Source organism: Pezoporus wallicus, unplaced genomic scaffold, assembly GCF_028554395.1.
Source record: "Pezoporus wallicus isolate ANWC-B61680 ecotype Strahan unplaced genomic scaffold, APGP_CSIRO_Pwel_v1 contig_10527, whole genome shotgun sequence".
In the NCBI taxonomy this organism is placed as follows: Eukaryota; Metazoa; Chordata; class Aves; order Psittaciformes; family Psittacidae; genus Pezoporus; species Pezoporus wallicus.
In genome coordinates, this window is record NW_026635842.1 from 1 (window position 1) to 19,896 (window position 19,896).

The window sequence follows — 19,896 nt, forward strand, 5'->3', positions numbered from 1 at the left end:
CCATATTGCCCCTTTGGGGGGGGGGATGAAGCATGTATGGGGGGGTAGAAAGTCCATAATTGCCCCCTTTGGGGGGGGATAAGGCTCATAATTGCCCCCCCCCCCCCCCCCCCCCAATAGATAGAGGCCATAATTGCCCCCAGGGGGATGTAGTGCCCCCCCAGGGGGTAAAGTGAGGCTGTCATTGCCCCCCTGGGGGGGGGACACACAGAGCCCTTAAATACCCCTGGGGGTATGGAGAACCCCCCCCCAGGGATGAGATAGGGGCAAAGAGAGGCATTAATTGCCCCCCAGGGGGTATAGAGGGCCTATAATTGCCCCAAAGGGGCAGATAGAGCCACTATATGCCCCTGGAGGGGTGGACAGAAGCCATAATTACCCCCGGAGGGGCATCTAGAGCCCATAATTGCCCCCCGAGAAGTATATAGGCCCCATAATTGCCCATGCAGGGGCATCTAGAGCCCACAATCGCCCATGGGGGGGCAACAAGAAACGGTAATTGCCCTCAGAGGGGCATCTAGGGCCCATAATTACCCCCCGAGAGACATCTAGAGCCTGTAATTACCCTCCAAGGGGCATCTAGGGCCCATAATTACCCTCCGAGGGGCACCTAGAGCCAGTAATTACCCTCAAGGGGGCATCTAGAGCCCATTAATTACACCCCAAGAGGCATCTAGAGCCCATAATTACCCTCAAGGGGGCATCCATAGCCCATAATTACCCTCAAGGGGGCATCTAGAGCCCTTAACTACCTTCCGAGGGGCATCTAGAGCCCATAATTACCCTCCAAGGGGCATCTAGAGCCTATAATTACCCCCCGAGAGGCATCCAGAGCCCATAATTACCCTCCAAGGGGCATCTAGAGCCCATAATTACCCTCAAGGGGGGCATCTAGAGCCCGTAATTACCCTCCAAGGGGCATCTAGAGCCCCTCCGAGGGGCATCTAGAGTCTAATTACCCTCAAGGGGGGCATCCAGAGCCCATAATTACCCTCCGAGGGGCATCTAGAGCCCATAATTACCCTCTGAGGGGCATCCAGAGCCCATAATTACGCTCAAGGGGGCACCTAGAGCCCATAATTACCCTCGAGGGGGCATCCAGAGCCCATAATTACGCTCAAGGGGGCACCTAGAGCCCATAATTACCCTCGAGGGGGCACCTAGAGCCCATAATTACCCTCAAGGGGGGCATCTAGAGCCCATAATTACCCTCTGAGGGGCATATAGAGCCCATAATCACCCTCCAAGGGGCATCTAGAGCCCATAATTACCCTCTGAGGGGCATCTAGAGCCCCTCTGAGGGGCATCTAGAGCCCATAATTACCCTCAAGGGGGGCATCTAGAGCCCATAATTACCCTCTGAGGGGTACCCTGGGGGGGGGGGGGGGGCCCATAAGAGAGAGGGGGCATCTAGAGCCCATAATGGGGAGATGGAGGTCAAGGGGCATCCAGAGGGACCCTCAAGGGGGCATCCCCCCCCCCATTCCCCCCCCTCCATGCTATGATGTGGGGTGTCCCAGAATGGGGGGGGGAAATGGGGGGATTAGGGGGTGGGGGGCATAAAGGAGGCATGGGGGGAGCTCCTGCACGCAGGTCCGGTGGGGGGGCCAGACTAAGGGGGAAATGGGGGGGGGGGGGGGGGCAAGAGAGAGGGGGGTCAATGGGGGGGAGATGGAGGTGGGGGGGGAAAGGGGGCAATGGGGGATTAGGGGGTGGGGGGGAATAAGGGGGAAATGGGGGGATTAGGGGCTGGGGGGGTCTAACGGGGGATTAGGGGCTGGGGGCACTAAGGGGGCAATGGGGGGATTAGGGGGTGGGGGGGCATAAAGGAGGCAATGGGGGGATTAAGGGGTGGGGGGGACTAAGGGGGAAATGGGGGGATTAGGGGGTGGGGGCACAAGGGGGCAATGGGGGGAGAGATGGAGGTGGGGGGAAAGGGGGCAATGGGGGATTAGGGGGTGGGGGGGAATAAGGGGGAAATGGGGGGATTAGGGGGTGGGGGACTAAGGGGGATTAGGGGCTGGGGGACTAAGGGGGCAATGGGGGGATTAGGAGGTGGGGGGGGACTAAGAGGGGATTAGGGGTGGGGGGGATAAAGGGGGGATTAGGGGGTGGGGACTAAGGGGGCAATGGGGGATTAGGTGGGGGGGGGGGGGGGACTAAGAGGGGATTAGGTGGGGGGATAAAGGGGTGGGAGAGGACTAATGGGGGGATTAGGGGCTGGGGGCACTAAGGGGGCAATGGGGGGATTAGGGGCTGGCAATGGGGGAATTAGGGGTGGGGGCATAAAGGAGGCAATGGGGGGATTAAGGGGTGGGGGGGACTAAGGGGGAAATGGGGGGATTAGGGGTGGGGCACTAAGCAATGGGGGATTAGGGGGTGGGGGGGAATAAGGGGGAAATGGGGGGATTAGGGGGTGGGGGGACTAAGGGGGGATTAGGGGCTGGGGGCACTAAAGGGGCAATGGGGGGATTAGGGGCTGGAGGGACTAAGGGGGGATTAGGGGCTGAGGGGCACTAAGGGGGGATTAGGGGCTGGGGCACTAAGGGGGCAATGGGGGGATTAGGGGCTTGGGGGGACTAAGGGGGGATTAGGGGGTGGGGGCACTAAGGGGGCAATGGGGGGATTAGTGGTGGGGGGGACTAAGGGGGCAATGGGGGGATTAGGGGCTGGGGGCACAAAGGGCTGGAGGTGGGGGTGATGCTGGGGACACAATGGGGCCACAATGGGGGGGGGGGGCATAAAGGGGCTGGAGGTGGGGGTGATGCTGGGGCCACAATGGGGCACAATGGGGGGGCACAAAGGGGCTGGAGTTGGGGATGATGCTGGGGACAAAATGGGGTCACAATGGGGACACAATGGGGGGGCTCAGGAGCTGGGGGTCCACAATGGGGTGTTCAGGAGCAATGGGGTGGTCAGGGGGGGGGGCACTATGGGGGCTGGAGGTGGGGGTGATGCTGGGGCCACAATGGGGCCACAACTGGGGGGGGTCAGGAGCTGGGGGACCACAATGGGGGGGTCAGGAGCTGGGGGGCCACAATGGGGCCACAATGGGGGGGTCAGGAGCTGGGGGGCCACAATGGGGCCACAATGGGGGGGTCAGGAGCTGGGGGTCCACAATGGGGTGTTCAGGAGCTGGGGGGGGCACTATGGGGGCTGGAGGTGGGGGTGATGCTGGGGCCACAATGGGGCCACAATGGGGGGGTCAGGAGCTGGGGGACCACAATGGGGCCACAATGGGGGGGCTCAGGAGCTGGGGGGCCACAATGGGGGGGCTCAGGAGCTGGGGGGCCACAATGGGGGGGTCAGGAGCTGGGGGTCCACAATGGGGCCTCAATGGAGCCTCATCCACTCACTTCCGGACATGAGGAAGACTCCATTGGGATCAACGGCCAGGCAGGTGACAGCATCCAAATGGGCCACCATGGAGTGAACCACTTTACCTGGGGGGGGGGGGGGGACCAAAGGGAGGTGACAAAGGTGACAACGACCCCCCCCCGACCCCCCCAAAATGTCCCTGCCCCCAAACCTGTCCGGTGGTCCAGGAAGCGGATGCCCCGGTCGTCGCTGGCCGTGATGGCGAGGGGCTGCGAGGGGTGGCTCACCACTTGGTTGACCTGGCAGCCGCCTGCATGGGGAGGGGGACAGCGGGATGGTGACGGCGGGGTGACAGACAGGCAGACACACACACACACAGAGACACACACACACGGTGACGGCGGGGTGACAGACAGGCAGACACACACACACACAGAGACACACACACATGGTGACGGCGGGGTGACAGACAGGCAGACACACACACACAGAGACACAGACACACACACACACACACACACAGTGACGGCGGGGTGACAGACAGGCAGACACACACACACAGAGACACAGACACACACACATGGTGACGGCGGGGTGACAGACAGACACACAGGACACACACACACACACACAGACACAGACACACACACACAGAGACACACACGGCGGGGTGACAGACAGGCAGACACACGCACACACAGACACAGACACACACACATGGTGACGACGGGGTGACAGGCAGACACACACACACACACACAGACACACACACACACACACACACATACCTACACAGACACAACCACACAGAGACACACACACACAGAGACACACACACACACGGTGACGGTGGGGTGACAGGCAGACAGACACACACACACACAGACACAGACACACATACACGGTGACGGCGGGGTGACAGGCAGACACACACACACACATGGTGATGTCGGGGTGACAGACACACACACACACGATGATGTCGGGGTGACAGACACACACACGGTGACGGCGGGGTGACAGACACACACATGGTGACGACGGGGTGACAGACACACACACACAGTGACAGCGGGGTGACAGGCGCGCACACACACACGGTGATGTCGGGGTGACAGGCACAAACACACACAGACACACGGTGACGGCAGGGTGACAGGCACACACACACGGTGACGGCGGGGTGACAGACACACAGACACATGGTGACATCGGGGTGACAGGCGCACACACAGACACACGGTGACAGCGGGGTGACAGACACACACACACAGTGATGTCGGGGTGACAGACACACACACGATGATGTTGGGGTGACAGACACACACACGGTGACGGCGGGGTGACAGGTGTGCGCACACACACATGGTGACGGTGGGGTGACACACACACACAGACACATGGTGACGGCGGGGTGACAGGCACAAACACACACACGGTCACGTCGGGGTGACAGACACACATGGTGACGTCAGGGTGACACACACACACAGTGATGTCGGGGTGGCAGGCACAGACACACACATGGTGACGACGGGGTGACAGGCACAAACACACACACGGTGACATCGGGGTGACAGGCACAAACACACACACGGTGATGTCGGGGTGACAGACAGACACACACGGTGACAGCGGGGTGACAGGCGCGCACACACACGGTGATGTCGGGGTGACACACACACACACAGACACATGGTGATGGCGGGGTAACAGACACAGAGGCATGGTGACGGCGGGGTGAAAGGCACAAACACACACACGGTGACGGCGGGGTGACAGACACACATGGTGACGTCAGGGTGACACACACACACAGTGATGTCGGGGTGACACACACACAGAGACACGGTGACGGCAGGGTGACAGACACACACACGGTGACAGGCGCGTGCACACGCACGGTGATGTCGGGGTGACAGGCACACACAGACACACGGTGACGGCGGGGTGACACACACCCACACAGGGTGACGGCGGGGTGTCAGGCGCACACACACACGGTGACGGTGGGGTGACAGGCACACACACAGACACAGACACAGGGTGATGGTGGGGTGACAGACAGACACACACACAAAGGGAGGTGGCACCCAGCACCCATCATCACCCGGCACCCATCATCACCCGGCAGCCAGCACCCAGCACCTGGCCCGGCACCCATCATCTAGCACCCGGCCTGGCACCCATCATCACCCAGCAGCCATCACCCAGCACCCATCATCACCTGGCACCCATCGCCCAGCACCTATCACCCAGCATCCATCATCACCCGGCACCCAACCCATCACCCACCACCCACCACCCAGCACCCATCACCCAGCACCACCCAGCACCCATCACCCATCACCCAGCACTGATCACCACCCATCACCCAGCACCCAGCACCCATGACTCAGCACCCATCAGCACCCATCAGCACCCAGCACCCATCATCACCCATCACCCATCACCCACCACCCACCACCCATCATCACCCATCACCCATCATCACCCATCACCCACCACCCATCACCCACCACCCATCACCCACCACCCATCACCCACCACCCAACACCCATCACCCACCACCCACCACCCATCACCCATCAGCACCCATCAGCACCCATCACCCACCACCCATCACCCATGACCCAGCACCCATCAGCACCCATCAGCACCCATCACCCACCACCCATCACCCATCAGCACCCATCAGCACCCATCAGCACCCATCACCCACCACCCATCACCCATCAGCACCCATCACCCACCACCCATCACCCATCACCCATCAGCACCCATCAGCACCCATCACCCACCACCCATCACCCACCACCCAGCACCCATCATCACCCATCAGCACCCATCAGCACCCATCACCCACCACCCAGCACCCACCACCCATCAGCACCCATCATCACCCATCAGCACCCATCAGCACCCACCTCCTCCTTGCCGGGGGTCCAGCACCAGGACGGGCCGAGCGAGCTCCAGGTCGTAGAGCGCGGTGGCACCGGTGCGGAACGCAACCACGGCCTGCCCCGGGTGCGTGGCCGAGAACGTGAGCGACGTGGGGACACCGTGCTCTGCAAGGGGGCACAGGGGATGGGGGTAACGGGGGGGATGTGGGGGGAAATATGGGGGGGATGTGGGGAAATAGGGGGGAAATGGGGGGGAATGGGGGGGAAATGGGAAAATGGGGGGACAATGGGGGAAAATGGGATTGAAATGGGGGGACAATGGGGGGACAATGGGGGGAAATGGGGGGAAATGGGGGGACAATAGGGGGACAATAGGGGGACAATGGGGTGACAAAGGGGGGGACAATGGGAGTGACAATCAGGGGACAATGGGGGTGACAATGGGGGAGGACAATGGGGGTGACAATGAGGTGACAATGAGGTGACAATGGGGGTGCTATTAGGGGTGACAATGGGGGGGACAATGGGGGTATAATGGGGGGACAACAGAGGTAAAATGGGGGGACAACAGGGGGACAATGAGGTGACAATGGGGGGTCAATGGGGGTGACAATGAGGGGACAATGGGGGAGGACAATGGGGGGACAATGGGGTGACAATGGGGTGACAATGGGGGGACAATGGGGTGGAAAATGGGGGTGACAATGGGGGGACAATGGGGGGACAATGGGGGGACAATGGGGGTGAAAATGGGGGTGACAATGGGGGTGACAATTGGGGAGGACAATGGGGGTGACAATGGGGGGAACAATGGGGTGACAATGGGGAGACAATGGGGGTGACAATGGGGGTGACAATGGGGTGACAATTGGGGAGGACAATGGGGGTGACAATGGGGGGGACAATGGGGTGACAATGGGGGGACAATGGGGGGGCAATGGGGGGGACAATGGGGGGACAATGGGGGAACAATGGGGGGGACAATGGGGGGGACAATGGGGGGGCAATGGGGGGGCAATGGGGGGACAATGGGGGAACAATGGGGGGGACAATGGGGGTGACAATGGGGGACAATGGGGAGACAATGGGGGTGACAATGACAATGGGGTGACAATGGGGGTGACAATGGGGGTGACAATGGGGGGGACAATGGGGGGAAAATGGGGGTGACAATGGGGGTGAAAATGGGGGTGACAATGGGGGTGACAATGGGGGGGACAATGGGGTGACAATGGGGGTGACAATGGGGGGACAATGGGGTGACAATGGGGGTGAAAATGGGGGTGACAATGGGGGTGACAATGGGGGGGACAATGGGGGGGACAATGGGGGTGAAAATGGGGGTGACAATGGGGGTGACAATGGGGGTGGGGGACAATGGGGGGACAATGGGGAGACAATGGGGGTGACAATGGGGGTGAAAATGGGGGTGACAATGGGGGGACAATGGGGAGACAATGGGGAGACAATGGGGGTGAAAATGGGGGTGAAAATGGGGGTGACAATGGGGGGACAATGGGGAGACAATGGGGAGACAATGGGGGTGAAAATGGGGGTGACAATGGGGGGGACAATGGGGTGACAATGGGGAGACAATGGGGGGAACAATGGGGGGAACAATGGAGGGACAATGGGGGAGGACAATGGGGGGATCCTCACCGCTCTGGGGCTCATAGGTGACGAGGGGGTCCCCTCGCCGTGGGTCCCAGACGCGGACGGTGCCGTCGGCGGAGCACGAGGCCAGGCGGTCGCCGGCCCCATTGAAGGCCAGGCCCCACACGGCGTCACCGTGACCCTCGAGGACCCCACTGAGCACCCCGGGGTCTGGGGACAGGGAGAGGGGGCAATGAGGGACCCCAAAGTGCCCCCAGGGACCCCAAATCAGCCCCCAGGGACCCCAAACTGCCCCCAGAGATCCCAAAGTGTCCCCAGAGACCCCAAAGTGCCCCCAGAGACCCCAAAGTGTCCACAGAGACCCCAAATCAGCCCCCAGGGACCCCAAACTGCCCCCAGAGACCCCAAACTGCCCTCACGGACCCCAAATCATCCCCCAGTGCCCCCAAATCATCCCCCAATGACCCCAAATCATCCCCATTGACCCCAAATCATCCCCCAATGACCCCAAATCATCCCCATTGACCCCAAATCATCCCCCAGTGCCCCCAAATCATCCCCCAATGACCCCAAATCATCCCCCAGTGCCCCCAAATCATCCCCCAGTGACCCCAAATCATCCCCCAGTCATCCCCCAGTGTGACCCCAAATCATCCCCCAGTGACCCCAAATCAGCCCCCAGTGCCCCCAAATCATCCCCCAGTGCCCCCAAATCAGCCCCGAGTGACCCCAAATCAGCCCCCAGTGACCCCAAATCATCCCCCAGTGACCCCAAATCATCCCCCAGTGACCCCAAATCAGCCCCCAGTGACCCCAAATCAGCCCCCAGTGCCCCCAAATCATCCCCCAGTGCCCCCAAATCAGCCCCGAGTGCCCCCAAATCAGCCCCCAGTGCCCCCAAATCATCCCCCAGTGACCCCAAATCATCCCCCAGTGACCCCAAATCATCCCCCAGTGCCCTCAAATCATCCCCCAATGACCCCAAATCATCCCCCAATGACCCCAAATCATCCCCCAGTGACCCCAATTCATCGCCGTCTTCCCTCAAATAATCCCGCTATGCCCCCAAATCATCCCCCAATGACCCCAAATCATCCCCCAATGACCCCAAATCATCCCCCAGTGACCCCAAATCATCCCCAGTGACCCCAAATCATCCCCCAGTGACCCCAAATCATCCCCCAATGACCCCAAATCATCCCCCAGTGCCCCCAAATCATCCCCAGTGACCCCAAATCATCCCCCAGTGACCCCAAATCATCCCCCAATGACCCCAAATCATCCCCCAATGACCCCAAATCATCCCCCAGTGCCCCCAAATCATCCCCCAGTGACCCCAAATCATCCCCCAATGACCCCAAATCATCCCCCAATGACCCCACATCATCCCTGAGTGCCCCCCACCCCACAGCCCCCGGCCCCCCCAGCCCCCCCCCGGGGGGCACCCACCGTAGCCATCGTAGGGGTCCCTGTCGAGGTCGGGCAGGCGCCAGCAGCGGATGCGGGCGTCGAGGCCGGCGCTGCAGCAGAGCCCGATGTCACTGCCCATGGCCACGGCCAGCACCGGGCCCCTGTGGGGACACGGCCGTCAGGGGGGGAGAGCAGCAGTGGGGTGATAGGGACCATGGGGGGACAGCAATGGTGGGGTGATAGGGACCATGGGGGGATAGGGACCATGGGGGGACAGCAATGGTGGGGTGATAGGGACCATGGGGGGATAGGGACCATGGGGTGATAGGGACCATGGGGGGACAGCAATGGTGGGGTGATAGGGACAGTGGGGTGATAGGGACCATGGGGTGATAGGGGACCATGGGGGGACAGCAATGGTGGGGTGATAGGGACAGTGGGGTGATAGGGACCATGGGGTGATAGGGACCATGGGGGGACAGCAATAGTGGGGTGATAGGGACAGTGGGGCAATAGGGACCATGGGGTGATAGGGACCATGGGGGGACAGCAAAAGTGGGGTAATAGGGACAGTAGGGTGATAGGGACCATGGGGGGACAGCAATAGTGGGGTGATAGGGACCATGGGGTGATAGGGACCATGGGGGGACAGCAAAAGTGGGGTGATAGGGACAGTGGGGTGATAGGGACCATGGGGGGATAGGGACCATGGGGGGATAGGGACCATGGGGGGACAGCAATGGTGGGGTGATAGGGACCATGGGGGGACAGCAATGGTGGGGTGATAGGGACAGTGGGGTGATAGGGACCATGGGGTGATAGGGGACCATGGGGGGACAGCAATGGTGGGGTGATAGGGGACCATGGGGGGACAGCAATGGTGGGGTGATAGGGACCATGGGGGGATAGGGACCATGGGGTGATAGAAACCATGGGGTGATAGGGACCATAGGGGGACAGCAAAAGTGGGGTGATAGGGACCATGGGGTGATAGGGGACCATGGGGTGATAGGGGACCATGGGGGGACAGCAATGGTGGGGTGATAGGGACCATGGGGGGATAGGGACCATGGGGTGATAGGGGACCATGGGGTGATAGGGGACCATGGGGGGACAGCAATGGTGGGATGATAGGGACCATGGGGTGATAGGGGACCATGGGGTGATAGGGACCATGGGGGGACAGCAACAGTGGGGTGATAGGGACCGTGGGGGGATAGGGGACCATGGGGTGATAGGGACCATGGGGGGACAGCAATGGTGGGGTGATAGGGACCATGGGGGGACAGCAACAGTGGGGTGATAGGGACCGTGGGGGGATAGGGGACCATGGGGTGATAGGGACCATGGGGTGATAGGGACCAATGGGGGATAGACAAGTGGGGTGATAGGGACCATGGGGTGATAGGGACCATGGGGTGATAGGGGACCATGGGGGGACAGCAATGGTGGGGTGATAGGGACCATGGGGTGATAGGGACCATGGGGGGGGACCATGGGGGACAGCAATGGTGGGGTGATAGGGACAGTGGGGTGATAGGGACCATGGGGTGATAGGGACCATGGGGTGATAGGGACCATGGGGGACATAGGGGTGGGGTGATAGGGACCATGGGGTGATAGGGACCATGGGGTGATAGGAACCATGGGGGGACAGCAATGGTGGGGTGATAGGGACCATGGGGGGACAGCAATAGTGGGGTGATAGGGACCATGGGGGGATAGGGACCATGGGGGGACAGCAATGGTGGGGTGATAGGGACCATGGGGTGATAGGGACCATGGGGGGACAGCAATAGTGGGGTGATAGGGACCATGGGGTGATAGGGACCATGGGGGGACAGCAGTGGGGTGATAGGGACAGTGGGGTGATAGGGACCATGGGGTGATAGGGACCATGGGGGGACAGCAAAAGTGGGGTAATAGGGACAGTAGGGTGATAGGGACCATGGGGGGACAGCAATAGTGGGGTGATAGGGACCGTGGGGTGATAGGGACCATGGGGTGATAGGGACCATGGGGGGACAGCAATGGTGGGGTGATAGGGACAGTGGGGTGAGAGGGACCATAGGGGGATAGGGACCATGGGGTGATAGGGACCATGGGGTGATAGGGACCATGGGAGGACAGCAATAGTGGGGTGTCAGGCCCCAAACTCTGGGGTGCACCCCAGATCCCCCCCATTGTCCCCACTGCCCTACCTGTGTCCCCGGAAGGCATACACGGGCTCCACGTCCACCGCTGCCGTCCTGTGCGGGTGACAACAGAGGTGACAACAGGGACAAAAACCCCCTTCCCTGCCCCAAAACACACCGAGGGCGTCCCAAAACCACCCCAACTGTCCCCAAAACCCTCAAAGTGTCCCCAAAACCACCCCAAGTGTCCCCAAAACCCTCAAAGTGTCCCCAAAACCACCCCAAGTGTCCCCAAAACCACCCCATGTCCCCAAAACCAACCCAAGTGTACCCAAAAGTACCCTCAAAGTGTCCCCAAAACCACCCCAAGTGTCCCCAAAACCCTCAAAGTGTCCCCAAAACCACCCCAAGTGTCCCCAAAACCCTCAAAGTGTCCCCAAAACCAACCCAAGTGTCCCCAAAACCACCCCATGTCCCCAAAACCAACCCAAGTGTCCCCAAAACCCTCAAAGTGTCCCCAAAACCACCCCAAGTGTCCCCAAAACCTCCCCAAGTGTCCCCAAAACCCTCAAAGTGTCCCCAAAACCACCCCAAGTGTCCCCCAAACCATCCCAAGTGTCCCCAAAACCATCCCAAGTGTCCCCAAAACCCTCAAAGTGTCCCCAAAACCACCCCATGTCCGGAAAAAAAACACAAGTGTACCCAAAATTACCCTCAAAGTGTCCCCAAAACCACCCCAAGTGTCCCCAAAACCCTCAAAGTGTCCCCAAAACCACCCCAAGTGTCCCCAAAACCCTCAATGTGTCCCCAAAACCAACCCAAGTGTCCCCAAAACTGTCCCCAAAACCACCCCAAGTGTCCCCAAAACCTCCCCAAGTGTCCCCAAGTGTCCCCAAAACCACCCCAAGTGTCCCCAAAACCAACCCAAGTGTCCCCAAAACCATCCCAAGTGTCCCCAAAACCACCCCAAGTGCCCCCAAAACCCTCAAAGTGTCCCCAAAACCAACCCAAGTGTCCCCAAAACCACCCCATGTCCCCCAAACCTCCCCAAGTGTACCCAAAAGTACCCTCAAAGTGTCCCCAAAACCACCCCAACGGTCCCCAAAACTGCCCCGTTTCCCCAAAACTGCCCCAAGTGTCCCCAAAACCCTTAAAGTGTCCCCAAAACCAACCCAAGTGTCCCCAAAACCCTCAATGTGTCCCCAAAACCACCCCAAGTGTCCCCAAAACCCTCAATGTGTCCCCAAAACCACCCCAAGTGCCCCCAAACCCCTCTCAGCGCCCCCAAACCCCCTCTAATTCCCCCCAAACCCCTTCTAAATGCCCCCAAACCCCTCTCAGCGCCCCCAAACCCCCCCAAAGTGTCCCCAAACCCCCTCTCAGTGCCCCCAAACCCCCTCCAATTCCCCCCAAACCCCTCTCAGTGCCCCCAAACCCCCTCTCAGGGCACCCCCAACCCCCTCTAAGCTGCCCCCAAACCCCCTCCAATTCCCCCCAAACCCCCTCTCAGCGCCCCCAAACCCCCTCTCAGCACCCCCAAACCCCCTCTCAGCACCCCCAACCCCCCTCTCAGCACCCCCAAACCCCCTCTAATTCTCTCCAACCCCCCCAAAGCACCCCCAAACCCCCTCTCAGCACTTACCCCCAATCCCCCTCTCAGGACCCCCTCTCAGTGCCTCCAACCCCCTCTCAGCACCCCCAAACCCTAATTCCCCCCAAACCCCTCTCAGCACCCCCAAACCCCCTCTCAGCACCCCCAAACCCCCTCTAATTCCCCCCAAACCCCTCTCAGCACCCCCAAACCCCTCTCAGCACCCCCAAACCCCCTCTAATTCCCCCCAAACCCCTCTCAGCACCCCCAACCCCCCTCTCAGCACCCCCAAACCCCCTCCAATTCCCCCCAAACCCCCTCTCAGCACCCCCAAACCCCCTCTCAGCACCCCCAAACCCCCTCTAATTCCCCCCAAACCCCTCTCAGCACCCCCAAACCCCCTCTCAGCACCCCCAAACCCCTCTCAGCACCCCCAAACCCCCTCTAATTCCCCCAACCCCCCTCTCAGCACCCCCAAACCCCTCTCAGCACCCCCAAACCCCCTCTCAGCACCCCCAAACCCCCTCTAATTCCCCCCAAACCCCTCTCAGCACCCCCAAACCCCCTCTCAGCACCCCCAAACCCCCTCTCAGCACCCCCAAACCCCCTCTAATTCCCCCCAAACCCCTCTCAGCACCCCCAAACCCCCTCCAATTCCCCCCAAACCTCCTCCAATTCCCCCCAAACCCCCTCTCAGCACCCCCAAACCCCCTCTCAGTGCCCCCAAAGGGGGCTCCATGCCCCGTCCCCCCCCCCCATCCCCACCTCTTGGGGCTCGGGGGCCTCTGGAGGTTCCAGAGCTTGACGGTGCCGTCCTCGGAGGCCGTGAGCAGCGCGGGGGCCACGGGGTGAAAAGCCAGGGCCCGGATGGCATCCAAGTGGCTCCGGAGCGTGAAGCGGGGGCTCCAGGCCTTGCGGAGCCCCCCCCCGGCATCAGGTACCTGTGGGGCCAGTGGGGGCACAGGGTTGGGGTTAATGGGGTGGGGGGGGGTGTTTGGGGTCAATGGGGGGGTGTTTGGGGTCAATGGGGGGGGTTGGGGTCAATGGGGGGGTTTGGGGTTAATGGGGGAGTGTTTGGGGTCAATGGGGGGGTGTTTGGGGTCAATGGGGGGGGTTGGGGTCAATGGGGGGGTTTGGGGTTAATGGGGGAGTGTTTGGGGTCAATGGGGGGGTGTTTGGGGTCAATGGGGGGGTTGGGGTCAATGGGGGGGCTTGGGGTCAATGGGGGGGCTTGGGGTCAATGGGGGGGTTGTGGTCAATGGGGGGGTCAATGGGTTGGTTGGGGTCAATGGGGGGGGTTTGGGGTCAATGGGGGGGGTTGGGGTCAATGGGGGGGGTTTGGGGTCAATGGGGGAGTGTTTGGGGTTAATGGCAGGGGTTGGGGTCAATGGGGGGGTGTTTGGGGTTAATGGGGGGGGTTGGGGTCAATGTGGGGGGTTTGGGGTCAATGGGGGGGTGTTTGGGGTTAATGGGGGGGGTGGGGTCAATGGGGGGTGTTTGGGGTCAATGGGGGGGTGTTTGGGGTTAATGGGGGGGTTGGGGTCAATGGGGGGTGTTTGGGGTCAATGGGGGGGTGTTTGGGGTTAATGGGGGGGTTGGGGTCAATGGGGGGGTTGGGGTCAATGGGGGGGTTTGGGGTCAGTGGGGGGGTGGAGGTCAAGGGGGGGTTGGGGTCAATGGGGTGTTTGGGGTCAATGGGGGGGCTTGGGGTCAATGGGGGGGTTGGGGTCAATGGGGGGGTTGGGGTCAATGGGGGGGTGTTTGGGGTCAATGGGGGGGGTTGGGGTCAATGTGGGGTGTTTGGGGTCAATGGGGGGGTGTTTGGGGTTAATGGGGGGGTGGGGTCAATGGGGGGTGTTTGGGGTTAATGGGGGGGGTTGGGGTCAATGGGGGGTGTTTGGGGTCAATGGGGGGGTGTTTGGGGTTAATGGGGGGGTTGGGGTCAATGGGGGGGTTGGGGTCAATGGGGGGGTTTGGGGTCAGTGGGGGGGTGGAGGTCAAGGGGGGGTTGGGGTCAATGGGGTGTTTGGGGTCAATGGGGGGGCTTGGGGTCAATGGGGGGGTTGGGGTCAATGGGGGGGTTGGGGTCAATGGGGGGGCTTGGGGTCAATGGGGGGGTTGTGGTCAATGGGGGGGGTTGGGGTCAATAGGGGTGTTTGGGGTCAATGGGGGGGGTTGGGATCAATGGGGGGGGTTGGGATCAATGGGGGGGGTTGGGATCAATGGGGGGTGGGCACACTGCACTGGGGGGTTGGGGTCAATGGGGGCTGTTTGGGGTTAATGGGGGAGGTTGGGGTCAATAGGGGGGTTTGGGGTCAGTGGGGGGGGTGGGGTCAATGGGGGGGTGTTTGAGGTCAATGTGGGGTTGGGGTCAATAGGGGGGTTTGGGGTCAGTGGAGGGGGTGGGGTCAATGGGGGGGTTGGGATCAATGGGGGGGTGGGGTCGATGGGGGGTGGGGTCAATGGGGGGTGGGGTCGATGGGGGAGGGGCACGCTGCCATGGGGCACTGGGGGGTTTTTGAGGTCAATGGGGGGGTTGGGATCAATGGGGGGGTGGGGTCGATGGGGGGTGGGGTCGATGGGGGTGGGGTCGATGGGGGGTGGGGTCAATGGGGGAGGGGCACGCTGCCATGGGGCACTCACCTCGCAGCCCAGGTCGTTGTCGTTGGTGACAGTGAGGTCCGCCAGGTCCCCCAGGCTCACGGGGCCAGCGCCAATGGGCTCCAGGATGAAGACGTCCGAGGTGATGCCCAAAGAGCCTGCGGAGGGGCCTGCATGGGGGTGGGATGTGGGGCACCCATAGGGACATGGGGCACCCACAGGGACATGGGGCACCCATAGGGACATGGGGATGGGACACGGGGCACCCATAGGGACATGGGGACAGCCCATGGGGCACCCATAGGGACATGGGGATGGACCATGGGGCACCCAAAGGGACATGGGGACAGCCCATGGGGCACCCATAGGGACATGGGGCACCCACAGGGACATGGGGACAGCCCATGGGGCACCCATAGGGACATGGGGACAGCCCATGGGGCACCCATAGGGACATGGGGACAGCCCATGGGGCACCCACAGGGACATGGGGATGGACCATGGGGCACCCAAAGGGACATGGGGCAGCCCATGGAGCACCAATACGGACATGGGGGACCCAAAGGGACATGGGGCACCCAAAGGGACATGGGGCACCCACAGGGACATGGGGCACCCACAGGGACATGGGGATGGGACATGGGGCACCCATAGGGACATGGGGACAGCCCATGGGGCACACATAGGGACATGGGGACGGCCCATGGGGCACCCATAGGGACATGGGGACAGCCCATGGGGCACCCATAGGGACATGGGGATGGACCATGGGGCACCCAAAGGGACATGGGGCAGCCCATGGAGCACCTATACGGATATGGGGGACCCAAAGGGACATGGGGCACCCAAAGGGACATGGGGCACCCACAGGGACATGGGGCACCCATAGGGACATGGGGATGGGACATGGGGCACCCATAGGGACATGGGGACAGCCCATGGGGCACACATAGGGACATGGGGACGGCCCATGGGGCACCCATAGGGACATGGGGATGGACCATGGGGCACCCAAAGGGACATGGGGCAGCCCATGGAGCACCTATACGGATATGGGGGACCCAAAGGGACATGGGGCACCCAAAGGGACATGGGGCACCCACAGGGACATGGGGCACCCATAGGGACATGGGGATGGGACATGGGGCACCCATAGGGACATGGGGACAGCCCATGGGGCACACATAGGGACATGGGGACGGCCCATGGGGCACCCAAAGGGACATGGGGACAGCCCATGGGGCACCCATAGGGACATGGGGATGGGACATGGGGCACCCATAGGGACATGGGGACAGCCCATGGGGCACACATAGGGACATGGGGACGGCCCATGGGGCACCCATAGGGACATGGGGACGGCCCATGGGGCACCCATAGGGACATGGGGATGGACCATGGGGCACCCAAAGGGACATGGGGCAGCCCATGGAGCACCTATACGGATATGGGGGATCCAAAGGGACATGGGGCACCCAAAGGGACATGGGGCACCCACAGGGACATGGGGCACCCATAGGGACATGGGGATGGGACATGGGGCACCCATAGGGACATGGGGATGGGACATGGGGCACCCATAGGGACATGGGGACAGCCCATGGGGCACACATAGGGACATGGGGACGGCCCATGGGGCACCCATAGGGACATGGGGACAGCCCATGGGGCACCCATAGGGACATGGGGATGGACCATGGGGCACCCAAAGGGACATGGGGCAGCCCATGGAGCACCTATACGGACATGGGGGACCCAAAGGGACATGGGGCACCCAAAGGGACATGGGGCACCCACAGGGACATGGGGCACCCATAGGGACATGGGGATGGGACATGGGGCACCCACAGGGACATGGGGACAGCCCATGGGGCACACACAGGGACATGGGGACGGCCCATGGGGCACCCATAGGGACATGGGGATGGGACATGGGGCACCCATAGGGACATGGGGACAGCCCATGGAACACCCATAGGGGCATGGGGCACCCAAAGGAACATGGGGCACCCCAAGGGACAGGGGGCATCCATAGGGACATGGGGCACCCATAGGGACATGGGGCACCCAAAGGGACATGGGGACAGCCCATGGGGCACCCAAAGGGACATGAGGCAACCACAGGGGCATGGGGACGGCCCATGGGGCACCCAAAGGGACATGAGGCACCCACAGGGGCATGGGGACTGCCCATGGGGCATCCAAAGGGACATAGGGCACCCAAAGGGACATGGGGACAGCCCATGGAACCCCACAAGGACATTGAGACCTTCAAAAGGACCCCCAAAGGGATGTGGGGACACCCCAGTGGATATGGGGACCCCCAAAGAGATCCCAAAGGGACACAAGGACCCCTAAAGGGACCCCCAAAGGGACCCCAAAGGGACTCCCAAAGGGACACGAGGACCCCCAAAGGGACACTGGGACCCCCAAAGGGACCCCAAAGGGACACAAGGACCCTCAAAGGGACCCCCCCAAGGGGACCCCCAAAGGGACACGAGGACCCCCAAAGGGACACTGGGACCCCCAAAGGGACTCCCAAAGGGACCTCAGAACCCCCAAAGGGACCCCAAAGGGACACATGGACCCCCAAAGGGACCCCCAAAGGGACACGGGGATCCCCAAAGGGACCCCAAAGGGACACAAGGACCCCCAAAGGGACACTGGGACCCCCAAAGGGACCCCCAAAGGGACCCCAAAGGGACATGAGAACCCCCAAAGGGACACAAGGACCCCCAAGGGGACCCCCAAAGGGACACAAGGACCCCCAAAGGGACCCCAAAGGGACACTGGGACCCCCAAAGGGACACTGGGACCCCCAAAGGGCCCTGGGGACAGGACCTCACCTTCCGGAGGCCGCGCTGGCCCCACGGTGCCTTTGGCCAGGAGCCCATCCACGTCCCTCAGCTCAGCCCAACGGCCCCGGCGCCGCTCTATGGGGACATGGGGGGGGTCCAGCAGCCAATGTAGGGGGGGGAAATGGGGGGTCCCCCCAAGTGCCAGCCCCACTGACCCAGCTCCATGGGGTCCCCTTGTCCCCCGGTGTCCCCAGAGCCCAGGAAGTCAAATTCATTGAGGGCATCTTCGGAGTCGTCATCGTCATCGTCATCGTCCACCTCGGGCAGGATAGGGCTGGGGGGCAGCTGGGGGGGGGACATGGGGGTCAATGGGGGGCACTGGGGACATGGGGGGACAAAGGAGTTGGGGGACACTGGGGGACATGGGGGGACATGGTGGGGACACAGGGGTTGGGGACATTGGGGGGCATGGGGGGACATTGGGGGACATGGGGGGACGCAGGGGTTGGGGACATTGGGGACATTGGGGGGGCACAGGGGACATTGGGGACATTGGGGGGCATGGGGGGACATTGGGGGACATGGGGGGACACAGGGGTTGGGGACATTGGGGGGCATGGGGGGACATTGGGGGACATGGGGACACACAGGGGTTGGGGACATTGGGGGGCATGGGGGGACATTGGGGGACATGGGGGGACACAGGGGTTGGGGACATTGGGGGGCATGGGGGGACACTGGGGGACATGGGGGGATGCAGGGGTTGGGGACATTGGGGGACATGGGGGGACATTGGTTAGCCAGCAGTGACCCTGTTGCTCCCGCTGCAGCTCTAACAGTGGGACGGGCCATTGGGGTTGTAGCTGGGGTGGAAGTCGAGGCGGTCATGGGCGGTGATGAAGTTGTCCGGACCCGTGACATAGCTCTTCTCCAGGGCCGTGTTGAGCCCACTGTTCCTGTACGGGCCCCCCATGCCTTGGATCCTCGTAAAGCCGTGTGGGGTGACATGGAAGGAGGTCTGGGGAGCGAACAGAGGGGAGAGGTTCTCAATGCCACCGTCAGCAGCGCCTGGGCTCAAGCGCACACTGACGGGCCCTGCTGAGCCCCACGTCCTCCTCCTCGGGGCTGCTCTCCCCCAGCACCCCTTTGTGCTCGGGGCTGCCCCAGCCCCCGGCGGTCCCCAACCCTACCGGCACCTCGTGCACCGTGGGGGCCCTGCTGCCGTACGTCTGGTTCGTGGTGCGGTACCGCGGGTGAGGCTCCGCTTCCTGCGGGGACAGAGCGGGGTTGGAGCGGGGCTGGAGCGGGGCCGGGGCCGCGCGGGGCCGGGCGCGGGGCTCACCCGTAGCCGCAGAGGCGGTCTGGCTGCTGGAGGCGGCCGGGCAGGCTGGCGCTGCTGCGGTAACAGCCGCTGGTGCGGGGCCCGGCGCCCGCAGGCACGGACATGGCGCAGGGACGGGACCGGGACGCGGAGCCGAGCGTTGCCCGGAGACGGGACGCTGCGGGCGGGGCCGCGATGGCTCCGC

General features: G+C 62.2%; 2 protein-coding genes across 2 annotated transcripts; both read right to left on the bottom strand.

Annotated features, from left to right (window-relative positions):
* Positions 1–3,333: 3,333 nt before the first annotated feature.
* LOC130593315 (striatin-4-like) lies at positions 3,334–18,733 on the bottom strand. The gene is made up of 10 exons (XM_057398359.1): positions 18,586–18,733; positions 18,419–18,505; positions 15,615–15,742; positions 13,737–13,912; positions 11,447–11,494; positions 9,285–9,406; positions 7,881–8,045; positions 6,246–6,386; positions 3,530–3,628; positions 3,334–3,443 (listed from the first exon to the last, which is right to left on the bottom strand). The coding sequence occupies exons 1-10, from the start codon at positions 18,728–18,730 to the stop codon at positions 3,334–3,336; spliced, it is 1,221 nt and encodes a 406-aa protein (XP_057254342.1). The 5' UTR covers positions 18,731–18,733.
* Positions 18,734–19,172: 439 nt separating this feature from the next.
* LOC130593316 (piercer of microtubule wall 1 protein-like) lies at positions 19,173–19,638 on the bottom strand (the record flags this gene model as incomplete). The annotated part of the gene is made up of 2 exons (XM_057398360.1): positions 19,173–19,388; positions 19,561–19,638. Coding segments are annotated over 2 exons (264 nt in total), but the record flags the coding sequence as incomplete, so codon positions are not given.
* Positions 19,639–19,896: the final 258 nt, after the last annotated feature.

Excerpts from the sequence above, each read along its gene's own strand:
- LOC130593315 (XM_057398359.1), bottom strand. The coding sequence starts at position 18,730 with ATGTCCCCCCCCCAGCTGCCCCCCAGCCCTATCCTGCCCGAGGTGGAC. Across the intron at positions 8,046-9,284 it reads GGACCCCTACGATGGCTACG|ACCCCGGGGTGCTCAGTGGG; the intron begins GTGGGTGCCCCC and ends CCCTGTCCCCAG. Across the intron at positions 3,629-6,245 it reads GGACCCCCGGCAAGGAGGAG|GCGGCTGCCAGGTCAACCAA; the intron begins GTGGGTGCTGAT and ends CTCCCCATGCAG.